Here is a 23,345-nt window from a genome sequence, read left to right as displayed (position 1 = left end):
AGGGACCTCCGAGATCTAATACAGCTCAATGATTGTGAAAATAAAGAAACCAGAGGAGTTCAGTGACTTCCCCAGGGTCACAAAGCGAGTTAGTGGCAGAGACAGACCTGGAACTCTTGTTTTCCTGATGTCTACTACACTGCTATCTGCATGTGGGTTCTGTATGCATGAATACATTGAGTTGTAATTATCCTTTTTTGAATTTCTGGTATAGCTTCTATGTGCATATCACTGTGTTTGTTGCTATGGAGAAAACAATGAATACAAAACACAAGAGAATTAATATACATAGTGCCCAAAAGAAAAAAAATGATTGAAAAGAAAATGAGTCAAATAGTGGAGGGAGAGAAAGAGAAAGGGAAGTAAGGAAGAGAAGAAAATAGAAAGAGAAAATGAAAAGAGAGGGAAGGGAAATAAGGGAAAGGAGGAGGATGAAGAAGAGAAGGAGAGATATGGAGCAGGAAATTGTGAGGAGGAGAAGAAAATAAATAAAATGAGTTAAATGGAGACATTCACCTAGGGCTTCAGAAAGACTTGATTATATTGATGTCTTTTAAGTATCTGCTTTTTCCATATTTCCAACCCTGAGATAATTCTAACTACTGAAAAAAAATTTATCTAGCCTGTGGTTATAAAAGAGTTAACCACCTAACATGGGAAGATTCTTTCAGATGAGACAGGTAGAAATACAGTATCTTCCCAGACCACTGTCTCAAGATTCAAATGGGTCCATTACTTGTCCTGGAGAAATCAATGAGTCCAATTCCTAAGCCTAACTAATGGAAGGGAATTATATATTAGAGATGGAGCAATGAATGGAAATTTGTTTTTACCCTCATCCCAGATCCTAGTGTTAAAAATAACCTGTAGTCTCATGGCTTCTACCCCTGCGTGTCCATTGAGTTTAAATGCCATTCAGTATGGCTGTCCACGGGCATGCCTGTGGCACAGTGGAATCTCCTATCCTGTGGGCAGGTGGAATCCACTTGCTCTCAGGCTGGCTCTGTTTCTGGAAGGCCATTCTGTTGAAAGGGTGCTCCCTGGCTCACTGCTGGAATGATTGGATTGAAGGAGCCGCCCTGTGTATGTTTCCTCATGGGCTTCCTGTGATTATGAGGGCACAAGTTGCCATGGAAACTGTGTCAGAGGAGGAAATTGCCGGATAAGATCATCGCCTTTGAGAACAGGACCCGGAGTGAATGGGGGTGGGAGAGTGGGGAGAATGGTCAGTGGTTTGGCTGTCCAGATTCAACTATGCAATGATCATTGGCCAGAGCAATGAGGATGGGATGGTCAGGGAATGAGTGGGAAGGTTAGAAATAATTTAACAAATCTTAATCCAAAAATCTCAGAGGCATGATAATGGGTCCTGAAGTTTCACTGTAGTGAAGCAGGCTCAAGATACCAGGTTTTGTTTCTGAGACAGGATGATCCATGAAAAAACAAACAATTAAAGCTCTGAGCAGCATCAATCTATGGCTTTTGTTACAGCAGATCCAAGTGGAAGAAATATGTATAATAAATCATGCAGTTCTTTCACTACCCTACTTCTACTTCTAAACTCCCTAAATTGCCCTGAAAAACCAACTCTGAAGCAAATAGGCCACAGGTTGATAGAAGATGAGAAAGATTTGCAAGTCCAAGCCTCAACAGTCTTTACTCTCATTGTTCCTCACATAGCATTAGTGTGATGAGTATGCTTGCTTGGCAATTAGTTACTTGACATGAGAAAAGTATTAGTCAATCAGTTTACTGGAAGAGAAAAATTTTATATCTAAGCTGTTTCTATAATCTATGTCTCTATGTCCATGTCTATACATTTCTATCTATATCTAATCTATGTCTATGCCTATAATCTTCTATATTTATATGAAGATATAGGCATATATCTATGCCTATATCCATTTCTATATCTATGTCTATATCTACTTCTATATGTTTCATACATGTCTGGGACTGTATATCTAATTGATGCCTATATGTTTATTTCTGTCTATATAGCCATAAAGTAGTATAAAAACTCATTTTATACAAATTCAACACAGGCAAATTCAGACTGGCAATAAAAAATGAGATTACAAAAATATGTAAAATAATTTTTTTAAATTACACATTAAATCTGCACCATTTTCTAACATCATTTAACCCAGTCATGCTCATTGCCACTCTGAGAGGTGCTTGTGTGAGTCATTATACTATTTTGCACCAAATAGTAACTCTTACATTAGTCTTTGTCCAGAGTTCTTGCTTGTAACAAATTGTGTCCTCATCAGATAAGTGCTTCTCTTTGTTTCATTAATAATATTTAGGTATAAATTGTGGCTCCAAAGTACAAGAGCAGTAATGTTGGTAGTTCTGATAAATCTAAGAAAAGTCATCAAGTGCCTATAAGAATACTTATTAAATCCTGGAGGTTACCATTATAAGCAATTTTCAAGTTGTGCCATAGGGTCTTGAAACATATTGGTCATATAAAATGAGGTTCTAATGTTTCTAATCTATATCTATATTGGTATCTAAATTATGTCTATATTAACAGCTATATCCACATATGTGTGTTTACACAGCTAGATATGTGCATCTACATATACAGGGTGATATAAAAGTTGGTACTGCTTAAGCTATTAAAATTTAAAACTGCACTTAAGACTTCCAGGTCACCCCCCCATATATATGTACATATATATATATACATACATCTATATATATTATATGTATAAATGTATAATGCAGATATTTTTCAAGGAATTTAGCAAGTAAGGACTGTTTGTTCTCCCCATTTTAAATAATTTCTTCTCTTGTTTCAAGGTTATGAAGTCAATAATCATGCCATTTCAATGGCACAGGCCATTAACAATTTGTTCTAACTTCCCCAAGGAGGTGAGAGTTCAGACAAATGAACATGGAACCAGGAGACCTGGGTTTGGATCCAGCTCCAGCACTTCTTAGTTGTGTGACCATAGGCAAGTCCATTCATCTCTTTGAGCTCCCATTTCTTTATTTGTGAAAAGAGGTTCACAATACTTTCACTCCAAACCTCACAGCATCAGTTATAAACTTTACAAGGCTCAATAAGTATGGGTCACTATTTTTATGATGATTTTCATTTCAAAGAAAAGGAAACAATGCCATTAATCAATAAGCATTTAATTAGCACTTTTTATATACCAGGTATTGTGTTAGGTGCTGGGGGACACAAAGACAAAAGTAAAAACATCCCCCGTTCTCAAGGCATTTATGTGCATATGTATGTGTGTATATGTATATACTATGTGTATATATATATGCACATGTGTATTTAGAGAGACATAATGTGAATATATAAACATAGAATTCTATATGAATGTGTTCATGTAAATTATAAAATTATAAAAGAATGCAATTAGTAATATAAAATAATGCAATCATATATTATGATATATTAACATTAATAAATGTGACTATATTATTTGTGAATATAATATGAATGTATCATTAATATATAAATGATATTAGAATTAATGTGTTACTTATATAGTCATATATCAATCTGTATATATGTGGATATAGGGTATACATATATGTGTGTATATATGTATATATATAGTATATGTGTGTAGATGGATGGATGGACAAATGGAAAGACAGACAGACAAGACAAACAGATGGACAGATAGATAGATAAACAGATAGACAGATATAGATAGATAGATAGATAGATAGATAGATAGATAGATAGATAGATAGAAAAATAGATAGACAAGTAGACAGGAGACAGACATAGATAGATAGATAGATAGATAGATAGATAGATAGATAGATAGATANATGTATTTAGATAGATAGATAGATAGATAGATAGATAGATAGATAGATAGATAGATAGATAGATAGATAGATAGATGATAGAAATTTTGGTGGCAAGAACTAGCAAGCTTGATTCCAAAAGGCCTTGTAATGAAGATAATGTTTCCACTGAACCTTGAAGGAAGCTGGGGATTCTAAGACGTAAAGATGGAGGTGAGGAGGGAGTATATTCCTAGCATGAGAGACAGCTAATATAACTACATTATCCTCCTTTTCCCCAGTAATCTACCTAGAAGGTTGCTGGGATGAGGAAGAGAGCTGGTTCCTAATGTGAGAAGGTAAAGAAATCTGTATGGCAGAACTTTGTTCATTCCTGCCCTCTTCCTAATCCAAGCTAGGTGGTACCAGGCCTGGAGACAGGAAGACCTGAGTTCATATTTGGCTTCAGATGCTTACTAGCTGTGTGCTTCTAGGCAACTCATTTAACCTATTTGCCTCTGTTTCCTCATCTGTACTTCAGAGATAAAAGTAGCTACTTCTTTGGGTTGTTGTGAGGATTAAATGAGATAATAGTTATAAAGTGTTTAGGATAATACCTGGTAAATAATAAGCATTATATAAATGTTATTATTATTATTATTATTATTATTACCTCCACATTCCCTGGGAAAGGGGAGCTTGAACAATGGTCTCCAGGCTATAAGAAAAGAGAAAGTGAAACACACTGTAAAGTTTCCCCCTCTGGGGGTTCAGGCTAACCTTTCAGCCCTTGCCTGTTAGTTTCCATATTCAGCTTCTTCTTCTTCTTCTTCTTTTTTTGTTTTGTTAGTAAAGTCACTCTGTTGGAGGAGAATTCAACTTTGATCTTTAGAGATGCCCTTTAAATGTGGTTATGGTCAGAAAAGTGACTGTGAAAACTCAAAGTCAACAACCAAGGTAAATACCCATGGGAGACCTGGAGAAAAGCCTAATAGGAGACCTGTGATTAGTAAAAGGGTTATAGCTCTGGATTCTGTTACATCACATGTCTCTCTCCAGTTTTTATGGTGTTCTGAGACCCTCTTCTCTCAACTCATTCATGCTCTTCCCCTTAATTTATTAAACCCCATTAAATAAAGCACTTTCATCTGCAAGGAATTCTGATTGCATCTTCCAGGAACTCAGCCGTCTGCCTCTCACAAGATTATCCAATGCAGAAGCCCCTCTCTCCAAGTTAAGATATAAGTGACCTAGGGGAAAAAATGTTGAATTAATTGTGTTTAGAAATCTGTCAGGGACTCTGGGCTCAATGATAGGGTTAGCTATACAGTTCCAGCTCTGCAAGAGGAAACAAAAGTTAAAATTATTCTTATCCACTGATTAAAAATCTGGCCAGCCCTGGTTTTAAAGCCTAGAAATAAACGGGGCAGTTTTTCCTAACCCAAATCCAGTAATGCACTCTTCTACAGTTATATAGAGGGTAGAGGTGTAAGTATGTGTTTTTGAAGACTGTGCCAAAATTCAGATATGTCTTTCTAGGCTGGAAAAGAGCTGGAAAAAAGTCAAGTGATAGATCATATGTCCATCATCCAAGGACCAGGTTGGCTGGAAGATCATCAATTCTTTCCTCTTATGCTAAATCATAGATGAATTTCAGTCTGTGACATCAGAGGATGTACCTACTGAGATGAAATCATAGATCTTTGGAATATTGATAAAGTATTTCTACATCACAGAATCTCAAAGTTAGAAAGGACCTCAAAGGTCTTCTAATCCAGCCTGTATCTGAACAAATATCATTCCTACAATATCCTGAATAAAAAAGAATCTAGATTTAATAAAAAAGAATAATAATAGAATAATTATAATTAATCTATAAATAGAATAACAGTAAAAGAATCCAGACTTCCAACTGGAAAACACTACTACCTTCTAAGGTGGCCCATTCTACTTTTGGACGAATGTAATTGTTAACAATCCTCCCCAATTCCTCCTTACTGCAACCCTAAATCAGGGCAGCTTGGTAGATAGAGCATTGGGCTTAGATTCAGGGAGACATCTTCAGGAATTCAAATTTGACCTAAGATACTTTCTAGATGTGTGACCCTTGGTAAGTCACTTAACCCTGTTAGACTCAGTTTCCTCATCTGTAAATAAACTGGAAAAGGAAATGGCAAACCACTAAAGTATCTTTGCCAAGAAAACCCCAAATAGGCTCACAAAGAGTTGGAGACTGCAAAAAACAACTAAACAACAACAGACCTAAATCTGTGCCTCTACAGCTTCCACCCATTGTTCTTATCTCTGCCTTCTGGGCCCAGCAAAACAAATCAAAATCCTTTCCCATGTGACAAGTCAACAATTACTTTAAGATGGCTGTCCCATATACCTAAGTCTTGACTCGCCTACTCTACACACTTCTAGTCCTTTGTATGGTCTTGTCTGTAGCCCTTTCACCATCCTAGTCCTCTTTCTCTGAGTCAGCTTGTCCTTACTGATTACTGATTTATTTCCTTTCTAAATATTCACAATCCATACCTTTAACAAAACATTCTAGAATTTTGTCAGAAATCAAAGTGAAGCTCAATGATTTTGAATCTGCAAGTTCTACCCTTTTCCATGTTTTTGGAAATCAGAGCTGTGTTCAAATTCCTTGGCGGACATCAAGAGATCTTGTTCCTGGTTTTGGCTGTGATGCTTTCTTACCAGTCTCTTGGAAAGTCAATTTTAATGAGCCTCAGCTTCTCCAATTGTAAGTCACAATCAAAATTCTTGCATTTTAGGAATACTTGATGTAATAAAGGATATTTGGGGGTTCCATCATCTTTCTTACTCATAGATAAGATTAATTGGGAGAGTATGGTTAAGGCATAGATAAAGAGCTCTGGCTTTTCCTTTGTTTATATTGTCATCATCCAAGCTCAGACTCCTGTTATTTCCTTCCTTGACTTTGCAATAGTATTCAAACAATGCTCCTTGTTTCTAATCTTTTCTTACTCTAGTCCATCCTATATTCTGTGGATATATCTAATTAATTTTTCTAATATATATATATATGTCTTTATGTGCCCTTCTACTGCCCCCAAACCTTCAGTGCTTTCTAGTTAACAAGGGAATAAACCCAGAAATATTTAATAAGGCATTCAAGACCTTCTGCCTAGTTTCTAGCCTCATCTCACACTGCTTTCCTTCACATATCTCACTCAACAACACAATTAACCTACTTACTTTCCCTTAAATCCTACTTTACCATCTCTCCAAACCAGGGGAGATTGTGCCTATTAAAATCCTACCTGTTTCTTAAAAATCAATTCAAGTATTACCTTTTCATCCCAGTCAGGCATTGCATTTGCACTGACTATATTCAAAATTTCATAGCACTTCCATTTGTACAGCTTTCATGGTCTTTGTGTAGATGAAAATACCTCCTCTCCTTACTTCCTCATGGGGTAGCATGAAGTTAAAATAAGATAATATATGTCAAAATGCTTTGAAAACTTATAACATGATATCAGTTTAAGGCTATAGTTGAACAAATCGCTTAGCCTTTATGAATTCATTTTCCTCATCTAAAAATGAGCAAATTGGATGAATTAATCCCCAAGGTCTCTTTCAGGTCTATCAACCTCTTTATATTTATTTGTGTGGATAACAAAGCACAGTACCTGGTACATAGTAGGTGCTTAATAAATGTTGGTTGGCTGGCATCTCTTATACTAGACTGTAAACTCCTTAAGATCAGGAGTCTGCTCTTATTAACCTTCATATCTCCCATAGCACCTAGCATGGTGCCTTCTTTGCCCACAGCAGTGACTCAAGGAGTTGGTTAAATTGAATTATAAAGCTCTTATAACTCAATAGTCCCATAAGACAGGATCTAGCCCAGTGGCTCACTCATGACAAGTGCTAAATAAACATCTGTTTATCAACTGATATTTTCTACTTTCTCTCACTTACCTTGCAACTAAATAGTTAAGAAAGATTGTGTCTAATACATCTTATATTTTTCATCCTGTCACTTCTCCCACCTGCCCTCTGCTGGAGATACTAATGAGATGATAAATTGGACAAACAACTTGCTGTGGGAGAGGGGAAACTAAGCAGCATCTATAATTCTTACAATGGATCATTCCCTTTGGATAATTGAAGGATCAATAGAGCATTGCATTTGTTGTCCCAGCTCTGTGCTACCTTCTTTTGCCCTCTCTATAGAAAAAAACCTCAAAACCCAACCCATATCTTTAGACTTACCTGGAGCTAAAGAATTGACTTGTTTCCAGAGACCCAGAGTTAAGGGCAGGTAGGCAGTTACTCCCTGAAGTCTTGCATGCATCTGACAGTAGTTCTCAGAATACAAGAGAGGGAGTTTCATGTGATAAAGCCAAAGAATGTGAAAAAAGGCAAAACCAGCATGTTCCATAAGGGAGTCTTACTAAAGTGTGAACCAGATCTTTAGATTCAAAACTCAGTCTCTGGTCTGATCAAGTCAAACTCCAATATTAGGAAGGAGTAGTGAATCGCTAGACCTGCAGCAAAGCCATTTTTTTCTTCTCACAAGGCTTCAAGGCTGGTAAGGGTGATAAAGAATTATACATAAATGGACTTTTCCTATGGGAAATGCACTCTCTCTCCATTTCTGAGACATTCCCTATTTACGATTTTAGAACTCTGTCCTCGCTGAGAGGGTGTATGCTCCCTAAGAGGGTGGATTTTGGACTCACAGTATTGACTCCAGGATGGATGGTAAGGGTTAAAAAAAAAAGATTCAGTTCCAACATTCAGCAAATACATATAGAGTACCTACGATATGCAAGGGACTGTATTACTTGGTAAACACAGAGGAACCTTTAATAGAGTACCTCATAAGGTACTTGTGCTTGCTGTCTTGTTACCCATTTATAGTTCATGGCCCGTCTACCCCATTATTAGTCAGGCATGCCCTTGATAAAGTCCTTTCTGCAAGTAGCTGTTGTAACCTTCTCTAGTTATTGATATCCGCCATCAATCTGTTCATTGCCTTTTGAGTTTCTTGTCATTTTGAATCTTTTCAGATGGCAGCATTCTATGATCTGCTGAAGTGTAACACAACAGCTATCACTTATATATAGTGCTTTAAAGTTTTATAGAGAGCTTTATACGTATTTTTTCATCTCACACCCTGGGCAGTAGGTACTACTATAATGACTATGGCGACTACAACTATTACTACTTCTTACAACAATTACTAAAACTACTAGCTAGCATTTTTTTTTTTTACCATTAAGGTTTGCAAGGGACAGTGAGGTGGCACAGTGGATAGGCCTGGAGTTAAGAAGACTCATTTCCCTGAGTTCAAATCTGACCTCAGGCAATGTGTGACCATTGGCAAGTCACTTAACACTATTTGTCTCAGTTCCTTTTCTGTAAAATGAGCTGGAAAAGGAAACGGCAAACCACTCACTATCTTTGCCAAGAAAACCCCAAGTGGGCTCACAAAGAATTGAACACAACCAAACAATAACAAAAAGGTTCACAGAGCACTTTACAAATATGATCTCATTTTATCTTTACAACTCTAGAAGGTAATTGCTATTATTAACTTCATTTTACAAATGAGGAAACAAAGGCAGACAAAGGTTAAGTAACTTGTCCAGGGCCACAAAACTAGTAAATTTTTGGGACAGGATATGAATTCTTGTCTTTTGGATTACTAATCCTACGCTCTAGCCATGGCGCTACTTACCCCCCCCCTTTTTTTTTTACAACTGATAAAATTGGAACTAAGCAAGATTAAATGATTTTCCCAAGATCACACCACTAATAAGTGTCTGAAGCAAAATTCAAGCTTCCCAACTCCAAGTCTGACATTCTCTCCATTATACCATTCAGCTGCCTAGGATAACTGTGATAGTAAAGGGATGGTCTTTTGTAGTAGCAAACAATTTGGGATCATAGGTTTGCATAATTTCCCAAAGGTGAGCCACATAACATGGTGTAATGTAAAATATTGGATAGGGAGTCAGAGGACCTGGGTTCAGATTCTGACACTATGACTTGGGCCAGTCACTGAACTTATCTGAGTTACAGTTTCCTCATTTGTGGGCTGGCTGATCTTAGGACAGATTTCTCTCTCTAAAGCTATGAATTTCTTTTTCAACCCTGAGCCTAGCTCATTGGCTGCCTGTAACATATATCCAAACTATGGTCAAGTGTGTATATTTACATGTGTGTATGTGTGCACATGTGCTAACTTAATAGGCTGCTGATCCAAGTACATGCCATAATATGGGGGGTGGGAGGGTGTCCTGGATTTCTTTTTATCATGAAGAAGAAAGAGCATGGAACTTGAGGTTAAGAAAGAACTCTTGAATTCCTTCCTCTGCCATATATACAAGCCATAACTTGGCTTCTCAAGCCTCACTTTGAGGACTCAAAGTCTGTCACTGATATGCTCTCCTTAACCCTTTACTACCACCATTATTAGCACAAAAGCGCCAATGATCTTTTTGGTGGTTTCTCAGTTTGTGCTTATCCTAAGTCCTACGTGGGGAGTTTGCCACATATAATGAAATGATGCTTTTTGTTGCTTTTTGGCATATATAACACCAACTCCACTAATTCCTTTATTCACCTCTCTAAGAAGGTATCCTTCCATATAGTGGCAACATTTTCATGCCCATTATTTCAATTATGTGAAAAATAGCAAGATGGAAATCATTCAGTTCCACCAGCAATGTATCAGCTTGCTGGTCACAAGAAAAAGGTGAAGCGTGCCAATAGGCAAATTCATTTTTGTAGGTGGTTTTTGCTGCAGCCACTGGGGAAGTGAAAGAGGGTTCATAGGATTATAGGAATTTGGGGGTCCATTCCATAGCAGATTTTGATCTCCCCCAAATTAGTCATCTCATTCAAGCCAACGTTTTGGCGGACCATTCCTTAGCCAATAGGCATGGTTGGTCAACAATACCATTTTGGTAGAATCTATCAGAGCTTTTATTCCCTGTCATAGTGTCCAGGAACTCAGGATCACCTCCATGCTACCTTGAAGTTCTGAGATAGGGCTATTATAAGAAAAGCTGTCATGCATAGTTCCCCCCTAACCTGACAGATAGAGCTGATTACAGTATTCCAGATGTGATCTGAAGATTACAGAACATAGCAGAACTAACTTTAAATTCCTTTGCTCCCGATGCTATTCACATAACTTATTTGTGACAATTGTGTCATGCTATTAACTCAAATGGAAATTACACTCTCCTGATCTTTTTTATATGATTTGCCTCCTAGCCATGTCTACAGTATACTTGGGCATTTGAGTTTTTTAACCTAAGGGCATGCCATTATACTACCTCCCTTAAATTTATTCTTATAAGTTTCAGCCCATTCATTCTATCTATACAAAGATGAGCTTTCTGTTTGCTTTCTCCATCTGTGGTGGGTACAGCCAATGAATATGGGGGGGGGATAATTAGGACCCTGTTTAAAAACACCCTAAGCCACTAACAAGGATGCATTTAAAATTTAACAAAACTATTTAATGCTTGTGGACATTCATTCATTCTACAGCTAGATCAGTGGTTCCCAAACTTTTTTGGCCTACCGTCTCCTTTCCAGAAAAAATATTACTTAGCGCCCCTGGAAATTAATTTTTTTTAATTTTAATAGCAATTAATAGGAAAGATAAATGCACCCGTGGCCATCACCACTCCCCTGGATCGCTGCAGCACCCACCAGGGGGCGGTGGTGCCCACTTTGGGAATCACTGAGCTAGATAGTAAATCTCTTTTGTGTTCATAGCACCTGACTAGGTATCATATCTTAGGCAATTCTGAATTCTCTATTTGGTTTTATCTCTCTGATGATCTGCTATTATGTTGCAATAGTGTTAGTGTGATAAAGAGGGATACAGATGGGTAAGCTGGTACTCTTTCCATTGTACCACAACGACCTCCTATGTAAATGTGTGGAACTTTTAATAGAAATAGAAACATTTGAAAGAGGGACAAGTTGTTTCATTAAGAGATAATGAAATAAAAAAGAGAAAATTAATTGTGTTTTGGATATACTGTTTTGAATTTTTTTTTAAACCCTTACCTTCCATCTTGGACTCAATACTGTGTATTGGCTCCAAAGCAGAAGAGTGGTAAGGGCTAGGCAATGGGGGTTAAGTGACTTGTCCAGGGTCACACAGCTGGTAAATGTCTTAGGTCAGATTTGAACCTAGGACCTCCCATCTCTAGGCCTGGCTCTCAATTCACTGAGCTACCCAGCTGCCCCCATGTTTTGAATTCTTAAAGTGGAATTCTTAAAAAAGAATTCTTAAAGACATCTAAGTGGAAATGTTCAACAGGTATTTGGCAATATAGCTCAAAAGAAAATTTAGGACTAGATATAAAATTTGGCAGTCCTGGGGCAAGGATGTGGCTCAGAGGAACAAAACCTAAGAACAGGAGGTCTTGGGTTCAAATGTGTCCTTAGACACTTCCTAGCTGTGCAAGTCACTTAACTCCAATTGCCTAGCCTTTATTGTTCTTCTGCCTTGGAACTGATATCTAGTATTGAGTCTAAGACAGAAGGCAAGGGTTTTTTAAAAAAAAGCCATAGCAGTCCTTAGCCTAGAAAGAGTAACTGAATCCATGGGAGCAGACAAAACCACAAAGCAAAAGCTTAGAGTGAAAACAGCCTAGGACAGAGCATAAGGCATGGATAAATAATATGGCAAAGGAGCCATCAGACAGAAAGGAAGAGAATCAGAAGAAATTAATGGAGTACTCCTCTTCCCAACGTCTGGAGACCTAAAGAAAGCAAAAAGTATTCAGGAGGAAAGAATGGTCAGCTGTCTCAAATGTTGTAAAGAGATTGCAGAGCTGAGGACTGAAAAAAAGACCATAAAATTTATCAATTGAGAGAACAATGGTAACTTTAGCAAAACCGTTTCAGTTGAATAGTGGGGTCAGAAACTAGGTTGGGGTTGAGAAGTTAGTGGGAAATGAGGAAGTGGTGGCAATGAGTCTAGTGTTTTCTCTAAGAGTTAGCGAAAAGGAGGAGATATGGGATGATCACTTGAGGAGATGGAAAGGTCAAGTGAAGATTTTTTTAAGGATAGGTGAGATCTGGGAATGTTGGTAAGCAGTAGGGAAGGAATCAGTAGACACTGAAGACAAGAAATACTAGTGGTCCTAGAGGAAGCTCTTACAAGTGTTAGTTTATTTAAAATATCCAAAATTGAGCAGGAAGCTTAAATTTGTCTTCTTTTCTGTTTAAAGAAACAATTTATTCCAATTCTTATGGGTTGTAGGAGGGCATAGTAATAAGGGACTGTCTTTGGCAAGAAGAACATCCACCATTTTATGAAAGACTACAAAGGAAGAGGGAATGTCGACTATCAAAAAGTTTTATTTAATATGTAGAATAGGGCAGAAGACAATGCTCCCAAAGGACAGTCTTCTTTTCTAGTAAACACATTCTTTGCTTCTTCTTTTTGCCTGATCTGAGGTGGTGGCCTAGGTGAGTGCTTTTGGGGATAAGTGGACTAATGCAGTGCTAGTGTGCATCATGGATTGATACATATCTGTTTTCCATATTCTAGGCTTTTGCTTGCCTAAGGACAGGTTATTGGACCAGATGACCCTACAAAATCTCTTTAGCTCTAGAATTCTGTCATTTTGTGGAATAAAGAGGTCCTGTAAACAACCCACAAGTCTTGACCTCTATTCATTCTGTAAAGGAAAGCTGAGGGAAGGTACTTTTCAGGATCTTACTCCAAACCTAGGGCTATTTCTTGAGTTATTTTGGCTCCCTGTATTAGGAAGAGGGAACTGAGTGCTGAACTTTCATAAGATCTGGGAGACCCCAAGCCCACTAGTCATGCTTTTCTCATTTCAGGGTCAGTTCTTTTTTTTAAAACCCTTCCTTCTCTCTTAAAATCAATAATAAGTATTGGATTCAAGGCAGAATAACAGTAAGGACTAGAAACCTGGGGCTAATTGACTTGCCCAGGGTCACACAGCTAAGAAGGATCTGAGGTCAAATTTGAACCCAAGACCTCCCATCTCTAGGCCTGACTCTCTTTCCACTGAGCCACCTACCTGTCCATAGGGTCATTTCTAAATGGCCTGAAATATCTACTATTGTCATAAAATATCTGATATTGAGCAATTTGCTTAAATGTGCCTTCTCTCTGGTCTAAAGAAGCAGTTTTCTCCAAGTATTATAGATTTTAGGAGAGCCACTGTCCTCAGGGGAAACTGGAACAGGGAGTCTTTATGAAGGAACTTCTCTATCTTATACTAAGGATATACTTGGAGGATTTTTTTCCGGATGACACAAATGACAAAACAATCAACATGTTCTTATTATACTTCTATCATTGTAACATGGAAAATGGCAGGGTGGAATTCCTGCAAGATACAGGGTCAAGCCTCACCCAGAGTTCCATGTTTCACCATGTATCCAGTATTGTGGCAGAGCTAGTAAATGCAGTATCAGCTGTTAAGGTATTTACATAATCTAGTTGTGGGGATAAGACAAAATAGGAGCAAACAAATACAGGAAAGAACATAGATGTTGGCTAAGTAATGTGATTTTAGACTTGTTAAATGGGGAAAGAGAATGCTGGAATATTCAAGGAATGATTTGTGGATGGGTAGAAGGAACATTTCATGTGAATAACACGAACAGCCTCCAATAGAGTAGAAGGTGCTTATTGAGAATGCGGAAGGAGATGGAGGGGAAAATATGGCTGGGCAGGTAGGTTGGAGTTCGATAACATAAAGTTTTGAAACGGTATGTGTAATGCCATAGGGAAACAGGGCTATAGTGAGGGGTTTTGAGTAGGAAAATTATTTCATTGGAGTGGTGCTTTTGAATGATAAGCTGGGCAGCAAAATGCGGACAATGAAGTCAGTTAGGAGTCTATTACAATAATCCAGGCATGAGTTAATTGTGGTAGAAGGTGGAACTGGAAAGAAAAGACAGTTTACAAGAGACTTCCTGTGTTTTGGATCAAATTCTGAGTATTTTCTTGTCACAATATTTTGACCACTGAAGATAGCTTATAAATGAAGGTCTCTTTGTTTCTGGCCAGAATCTTTGAGTGAATTTTTATATTTAATCACTGATTCTCTTTTGTGAGGATCCAGATTACACATGTGATATATCAAGTGTATAATGTATAAAGAAAGTGTGTAAACCAAGTGTCCCTTTCCCCACAAAAGACACCCAGCTTTTAATCTCTTAGATTGAAGGGGCTGTTATGCAAACTCATCTTTATAATCACCAAAAGACATTTATAAAGACGTGTAACTCTATAAAACCAGAATGACATCAAACCAATTCTTTCCCTTTGGGAGCTTACAATCTGTCAAATATACTGACATGGAATAAGAAGCCAGCTCCCAGTGCTTATAACAAAGTCTTTGCATCACACATTAGCTCAAAGTTTATTTTTTAAGATAGTGGCCATAGGACTTTTCATCTAAGATCAAGGGAGCTACCAGCTTTCCATAGAGCAAACTGTGAGGGCATAAAGTAGAAAACAAGAGTAGGACATTTTGGATCCAAAAACTAGAGACATTCAATCAGTTGGAGACAGTGAACCTCTTGGGTGTTGTGGTAGTAACTTTGGAAGTTCAACCTTAAACCCTTCACCCTTTGCCTTATCTATAATATCCAAGCCTTTTTGGTCCAGGAGCAGACTTCCTGGTGTGATTTCCTGTATTTCCTGCTTTGGTCCCAGCCGGAAACAACACGAGAACAGCCTTCCTGTTGGAAACAAGGATGCCGTGCTGGCATGAAGTACAGCACTGGGAGTGAGGTCAGCAGAGAGAGAGTGGAACAGAATTTGTAATCTGTTTTTTGGGGAGGAGGAAGATATTCAAAGAAAGGGGATGAGTGAAATGAGGGCCATAGCACAAATTCAAAACTAAGAGGCCCTTTGATGTTCTTTATCAGTATCCATACATACTGTATTTTTTTTAGTTTGTTACATAATGGGGGGAAACTACCATCAATTGGTGAATGGAAGGAGAAAGATTATTAATGGTGGTTTAAAATAATATGCATTTTATGAATAAAACAAATAATAGATGATGATAATACCCAACATTTATATAGTGTTTTAAGTTTGAAGGAGTACTTTATGAAAAATATCTTATTCAATCCACATAACAATCCAGTGAAGGAGATACTATGGATTTCCTCCTTCCCATTTTACAGGCAAGGAAACTGAAGCTCAGAGAGGCATAAGTGATTTGGCCAGTGCCACAAAGATAGTAACTGTTAGACAATGAATGAATTAATGCTTCTTTTCCTCATTTTGAAGAGAGTCTAAACTCAATGGAATTTCAAGGGCGAAGGAGTAATAAACACATACAAATCCCATTATCTCTTCTTTTTAAAAATAGTTTTATTGGTGTGTTTTGTTTTTTCATTATAAACATTTACAGATTACCCTACTCAATGAGAGGTTTCTCATAACATAGTAAAACAATTAGGCAAAACTAATAATACGGTGACCTCAACAACATTTCACGTATCTCTTTAAAACAAAAAAATTAAAACCTATTTCTCTTTCTCCCACCTCCACCTCACTGAAAAAAAGTGGGTAGAACTATATATAATAACAAATATAGTCAAGCAAATACATTTTCTAAATGGCTATATACATATATGTATATAATATTCTATATTCCACATAAACACACATACATGTGGGTATGTGTGTGCATATATGTTTCTGCACCCAAAATCTTTTGCCTCTTTGTCAATAGCATGTGTCATCATCAATCCTCTGGAATCCTGAATTGGACAGTCAATGTATTGATAATATTTCTTAAGTCAAGTTTGTTTTCAAAGTTGTTTGTCCTTACAGTACTGTTTTTGTTTAAATTATTTTCTTGGTTCTTCTCATTTCATTCCTCTTTTGCTCATAGAAGTCCTCAAAATTGTCCATTTTTTATAATATTATCATCTAATCTGTGAAATTTTTGCCACATAACCTGTTGTCTCTGCTGCACATACCTAAGGAATACTGGGAGAATCTTATGTAATAGCATTGATAATATTTATCAGAACATAGAAAAGACAGTCTAGAAAGACCTACACGAGTTTATGAAGGTGAAACAATCAGAACCAAGAGAACATTTTACATAGCAACAGAAATATTGTTTGAAGAAAGTATATCCAGCTCTAGAGAAAGAAATGATAAATAAAATAAGATATAGTTTATGTGTTTGTGTGTATATATATACATATATACATGTATACACATATATCTTTTTGTTAAATGATGCCTTCCCTAATGGGGGGAGAGAACGAAGTGGGGAGTTAAGTGGGTATTTTAATGTCATGAATTAATTAATTTTTTAAATAGAAAAAAATAGTCCTATAGATTTCTGTAGCAAAATTAGAAGTTAATATTTATATCATGGCTCACATATATGATTATCTCACAACTTTGTGAGGTAGGCAGTACTTGTATTATTATCTCTGTTTTATACACAAAGAAACTAAAGTCATAGAAAATTAATTGATTTATCCATGGTCACAAAGCTAGTAAACAGATGTGTCAGGGATGGAACCCAACTTTCCATATACTGAACAAGAATTTGTCTCTCACCAGAATCACCATAATACCACATTTGTCATCTCTTGCCCATCAGCGAACCACACGGTGCCTCAAATTCTTTGTCTAGGCTTCTCATTCAATCCTGTCCAGAATATAGTTTCTGTTTCATCTTTCCCAAAGAAATGAGAGCTTAGAGGACTCAAATGAGATGACTTCTACTTCTCTCCTCCACTATCTCCAATTTCTCCCCTCCTTTTGTAGTTTTCATTCATACACTCTTACAAGGAAGAAAAGACATTTCAAACCACTCCATTCAATTCATTGAGCATTGATTAAGTGCCTACTCTGGGCAAAGCTATGTGTCAGGCATTGAGGAAGCAGACCCAAATGGAAGAGCCCTCTCTCCTGGAGTTTTCATGTAACTGAGAGTCTACAACACTGCGCACAAATAATGGAATACAATTATTCAGAGGAGGGAAAGAGTTCTAATAGTTGGAGAGATTAGGAAAGGTGGCACCTGTGCTGAGTCCTGAAGAAATCTCAGAAAGCTAAGAGACTGAAGTGAGGAGGGAGTATGTTCAAGGCAAGGGGAGGGTCCTGTGCAGAGACAGGGATAGGAAGGAGGTGGTTAGGTTCAGGAGATGGCTTTGAGGCATCTAGTTGGGCAGTGGAGAGAGGGCTGGACACAGAAGCAGGAAGATCTGAGTTCACATTCTACCTCAAACACTAGCTGAGTAATTCTGAGCAAATCACTTAGCTTTGGTTTTCCTTAGTTTCCTCAGCTATAAAATGGTAATAGTAATAGTACCTACTTCTTTATCCTTGTGACGATAAAATGAGGTATTTGTAAAATTTGTAAAAATGTTTTGTAAAAAGTATTTGTAAAGCACTTTGCAAACCTTAAAGCTCTTTATAAATGCTAGCTATCATCATCATCATCATCATCATCATCACCATCGGGCCAGTTTCGTCCCAATAATCACTCCCTTCCCATAAGGAAAAAAAAAAAGCAGCCTGACCTTTAAGACACACCAGCCTATCTGGGATCTGGGTTTAGGGATGGAGTTCCAAGTGGAGTCCACAAGATAATAGATATAGAGTTAGAAGGGACCTCAAAAGCCAGAATCTAGGCCAACCCCCTTGTTTTATGTATGAAGAATTGAGGCTTAAAGTGACTAGTCAATTTTTCCAAGATAATATGGATAGTTTGTGGCAGATCCTAGATTCCAATCCAAGTCCTCTGATGCCAAATCTAGAACATTTACCTCTGTCCCACACTGTTTCTCTAAAATCCAGTGGCCAGTAGAGGCTAAGTGACTTGTCTACGGTGACATGGGCAATAAGGAAGAAAACTGGGAATTGAACTGAAGTCCTCTGACTCCGAATGAAACCCTTCCTAATATATACGCCAGAGCCTGCTCCAATGCCAAGAATCCTTTCATTTCTGATGTAGCAGGCATACAGGGGACACTAGAGATGACATCTGCCTCTCCTCTGCTCCTTTGGTAGCCTCCATCCTCACTCTCTATCCCAAACGGACACGAAAAATAGAGCATCATAATAGTGCTCTCTGGCTAAGTTAGCAAATGTCTGGACCCCACCTCCCTCCTGGTCCAGTGAGCCAGAAAAAGAACCCAACACTTTTGCATAGGGGTTAATGTGGCCCAGGGCCTGTGATTCAATCTGCAATTCCCCCAGAGGGGATTTTCAGGTGAAGAGAGCCCCAGGGCATCTGGAGACCGGCTTGCCAGCTCAAACAGAGAGTACAAAAGCCACCTCATGGCTGATTGCCTAATGACACTTATGAACTTTCTCTCTCCCCTCTTGTGGTCTTCCAGGAGGCTCTGTCGGTGGTGAGTGACGACCAATCCCTCTTTGACTCCACATTTGGAGCAGCTCATCTCCCCAAGAACGACATGACTGCCTCTGGCAACCCCGACTATGGCCAGCCCCACAAAATCAACCCCCTCCCACCCCAGCAGGAGTGGATCAACCAGCCCGTGAGGGTCAACGTTAAGAGGGAATATGACCACATGAATGGATCCAGGTAGGAGAGCAGGGACTGCAGCTGCTGGGGGTTCCAGCTCATGGACTGGGGGAGAGAATTCAGGGAGTGCAGGGTCACAGAACCTCATGGCGGAGGGAGCGGGGAGAAAAGAGGGAGGGACTGAAAGTATGAATGTGTGTTCGCCAGATGTTCTTCTGCTGAGGCATAAGGCCTCATTATTCACTTATGGTTTCTGTGGCAGGCAGGGCTCCAGTGCGAGGCAATTGGAAGTCTGGGTCAGTCCACAAAAGGCTGCTAAGATGAGGGGGCCAGCCCAGGGCACTGCGGGCCTAGAGTCTGATGGTGCAGTTGAAGGGGGCTCCTGCCATGTCTGTCTGGGCATGGGAGAGCTGCCAGTCTTCAAAAGCACTGCCTTATGTAAGAGTCTGCTCTTAGGACCATTAAATCAACAACTCTTTATTAAGTGGCTGCTATGTGCCAGAGCCTGTGTTTGGGATTGGGGATACAAAGGCATTGAATGAAATAATCCCTACTTGCTAGGAGCTGATATTCACTGAACAAGCAGTCATGTGAAGTCAAGTCGATGAGCATTTATTAAGTGCTTACTATATCTCAGGCACTTATATGCAGGCCATTGTGCTAGGCCTTGAGAGAAAAAGAAATGGAGGGGAAAGGAAAGAGAAAGAGGGAGAGGGGAAGAAAAAGGGAAGGAGAGAGAGGGAGGGAAAAAGGGAAAGGGGAAAAGTAATGGGAAGGAAGGAAGAAANGGAAAGCAGGAAGGTTTGGGAGGAAAGAAGGTGATTTTTGAGGTGGAAATGTCCAGCAGAATATTTCTGAAAAGATAAGACTTTTGGTCATGAGAATGCAGGGATAGAGAAACAGAAATTCACCTGTAGAGAGGCCATGAAGTTGAAGAAGGGAATATAACAATAGAGGGAGAGAGTATAGTGAAAATAGATGGCCAAGCCAGAGCCACCACCTCTTTCTCAGGGAGCAACAAGTACACTCCAGACCTGCCTGTGGGAACCCCTAACTTCACCACATTTCAATCCCACTAACCAAAACCAGACAGAGCCTGGGATCCCAGCCACCTTCTCAGGCATTAAGACAACAGAGTAGTTCAGAGCCTCAAAATTCTCTCTCTCTCTCTCTCTCTCTCTCTCTCTCTCTCTCTCTCTCTCTCTCTCTCTCTCTCTCTCTCTCTCTCTTTCTCTGTCTCTCTGTCTCTCTTTCTCTGTCTCTCTCTGTCTCTCTCTCTTTCTTCTTCTCCTTCTCTCTCTCTCTCTCTGTGTCTGTCTCCCCCCATCTTCTCCACCCCCTCTCTGTCTGTCTGTCTGTCTGTCTGTCTCTCCCTGTCTCTCTCTCTCTTTCTCTGTCTCTGTCTCTCTCTCTGTGTCTGTCTCTCCCCATCTTCTCCACCCCCTCTCTCTCTGTCTCTCTCTCTCTCTTCCTCCCCCATCCTGGTCATAACCAATATTCGCATTGTGTAAATTTACATTTTACAAATGCTTACAAATTTACATTTGTAATTAAAAGTTTACAAAGTCAGGAAGCTTCATATCAATCCTGTGAAGTAGGTTTACTGATAGTATTATTATTCTCATTTAATGCATGAGGAAATGGATGCTTAGAGCTGGGGGATGACTTGACTACGGTCATACAGCTACTAATTATCAGAGGATTTGAACTTGAATCTTCCTAACTCTAGGTTCAGCTCTACCAGACTGACTGGTAAGGTAGTATCTGCTTCCTTCTATACCAGTGATGGGCAAATTTTTTAAAGAGGGGGCCGAAGGAAAGGAAATGCTCATCTTTCAATCTTTTTCTAAGGCAAATCTTATGAAGTTTCATTGTATTGTATCCTATTCATTGTGTTCATCAGATTAGGAATAATGGCGGGATAGAACATTTCAGGGGGCCGCATCTGGCCCACAGTTTGCCCATCACTATTCTATATCCAGAGCTCATGACTTAGATTCAGAAACACTGTGATCTAAACAACTTAAATATTTATGCGGATATTAAAGGGCCAGGTGTTGGTGTAAGGTGATCTTTGGTTTGATTCGATTTTTATAATTGGTGCTCTCTATTTCACCCAGACTTTCTCTCACTGCTCACTATAATCAGCATAAAAACTTTAACCTGTTCTGTTTCCAACCTGAGAGGAACTGAGGGCCAATAGGGTTAAAAGACTTGCCCAGGCTCACACAAAGAATGAGTGTTTGGGGACAGATTTGAATTCCGGAAGAAGAGTCTTCCTGACTCCAGGACTGATGCTCTACCACCTAGCTGCCCATCCTATAAGGATAGGGCATTGCCTATCAACCTGGCACTTGACTGTCCAATAAGTCAACAAGTAGCTTCAGAACGAATGACTGTATAGATCCGGCCCCTTTGGGAGAAATGGAGGAAATATAATGGACCCAACTAGCTTCAAAGTAGACCAGGAATAGGTAATTACTGATGCCTTAATGAATCTTCTTCATCCTGTGGTACCAAGCTTTGGTGTCAGAGAGCCTGAGTTCAAAGCTAGGCTGAGTCACTTAATAACTCTGTAATGATAGTAGACAACTCAGGTCATCACTTTCAGCTTCTCAACACTTCTGCATCTGTAAAATAATGGAGTGAGACTGGATGACCTCTGAGATTTGTGTTAGCTTGATATCATTCCTATTGACCTGAGCAGTAACGTTCTAGAAAAAAGCTCAAACTTAATTTGAAACTACTCACTGCAGGGTGAAAATCAGGTACTGTAATTGGTACTCAAAGAAAATATTGATTAAATTAATACCAAGTTATTAACATTTTTCAAATTAAATTCAATCTCAGCCTTTAAACCTTTTGGGGTTTTTTGTAGGACAGGGAAGGCTTGGGGTTTTCACTGGACCTGAAAGAAACTCCCTATTCCAATGCACATCAGGTCTTACTCTGAAAAGCATAGTCTTAGAGGGAGTTGTTAGCTGGAGCATGAAGAGAAACTTGCCAAGGGTCACATGCAGTACATGTCAGGAGGAGGATCTGAATCTGGGTCTTCCCGATTCTCCCCCAAATTCGTTATCTATTATACTATGCTACCTTGAGTAGCCAATTATGGAATAAAGATGTTATCTTTCATTTTTAAACCCTTGCCCTCTGTCTTAGAACGAATACTAAGTATTGGTTCCAAGGCAGAAGAGAGATAAGGGCTAGGCAATTAGGGTTAAACAACTTTTGCCCATGGACATACAACTAGGAAGTATCTGAGGTCAAATTTGAACCCAGGATCTCCTGTCATATTTACTGAGCCACCTAGCAGCCTGTTTTCATTTTATTCTTTTCCAAAGTGTATTGCATTTTATGTTTTGGGGAGTGTCTTCATTTCAATACTTGCAACAATTCTGAAAAGTTGAAAGAACTGGTGATGCTACCCATTTTATGGATAGGACAGCTAGAACAAGAAGCTAATTAAAGCGAAAACTAGGGAAACAGCTGAGGTGGCATAGAGAAGTGGGAAGAGCACTTACCTGGGAATCCTAGGTTCTCAATTTGAATCCTGGATCTGCCATTTGCTATCTATGGAACCTTGAGCAAGTCATTTAATCTTGATGGGTGTCGGTGTCCTCCTCTTTGAAGTGAGGACTTCAGACAGATGGCCTCTAGATCTATAATTATTAGGTTAGTGCTTTGTTGCATCACAAGGCTCAGAGGGTCTAAGACTTCCCTGGGGCTCTAGGAAATGTGGGAAAATTAGTGAACAAGGAGAAACATAGGGGATTCATAGATTCAGAGGATGGAAAAAAGAAGATTAAATTAAAATTTTGTCTTTCTGTGAAGAGGCAAGAGCCAGTGACCATCTGGGAGACTATTCAGCTCTCAGAGCCATAGTTTTCTCAGTATATCTCTAGAGATGATCATGTTAAGGCCATATAGCTGGCCTGTTGCATCCAGTTTACAGTGTCACATTTTGAGGGGACTTTGAGAAGCTGAAGCATATGTAGAAAAAGGCAGAACAGGGCAAGGAGATTTATCGTCATCCAAAGATTAGTT

General features: G+C 38.8%; 1 protein-coding gene across 4 annotated transcripts in view; it reads left to right on the top strand.

Annotated features, from left to right (window-relative positions):
* The window catches only part of FLI1 (Fli-1 proto-oncogene, ETS transcription factor), a 167,118-nt gene that overhangs the window by 69,969 nt on the left and 73,804 nt on the right, over positions 1-23,345 (top strand). For all 4 annotated transcript variants that reach the window (XM_044668330.1, XM_044668332.1, XM_044668333.1 and 1 more), the window contains exon 2: positions 19,150-19,358. In XM_044668330.1, the coding sequence (XP_044524265.1) occupies positions 19,150-19,358 (209 nt within the window). The remainder of the gene's footprint in view (positions 1-19,149; positions 19,359-23,345) is intronic.

This window comes from Gracilinanus agilis, chromosome 3 (genome assembly GCF_016433145.1).
Source record: "Gracilinanus agilis isolate LMUSP501 chromosome 3, AgileGrace, whole genome shotgun sequence".
Lineage (NCBI taxonomy): Eukaryota > Metazoa > Chordata > Mammalia > Didelphimorphia > Didelphidae > Gracilinanus > Gracilinanus agilis.
Note: the sequence above shows the minus strand (reverse complement) of the source record. Positions and strands in the feature narration are given on the sequence as shown.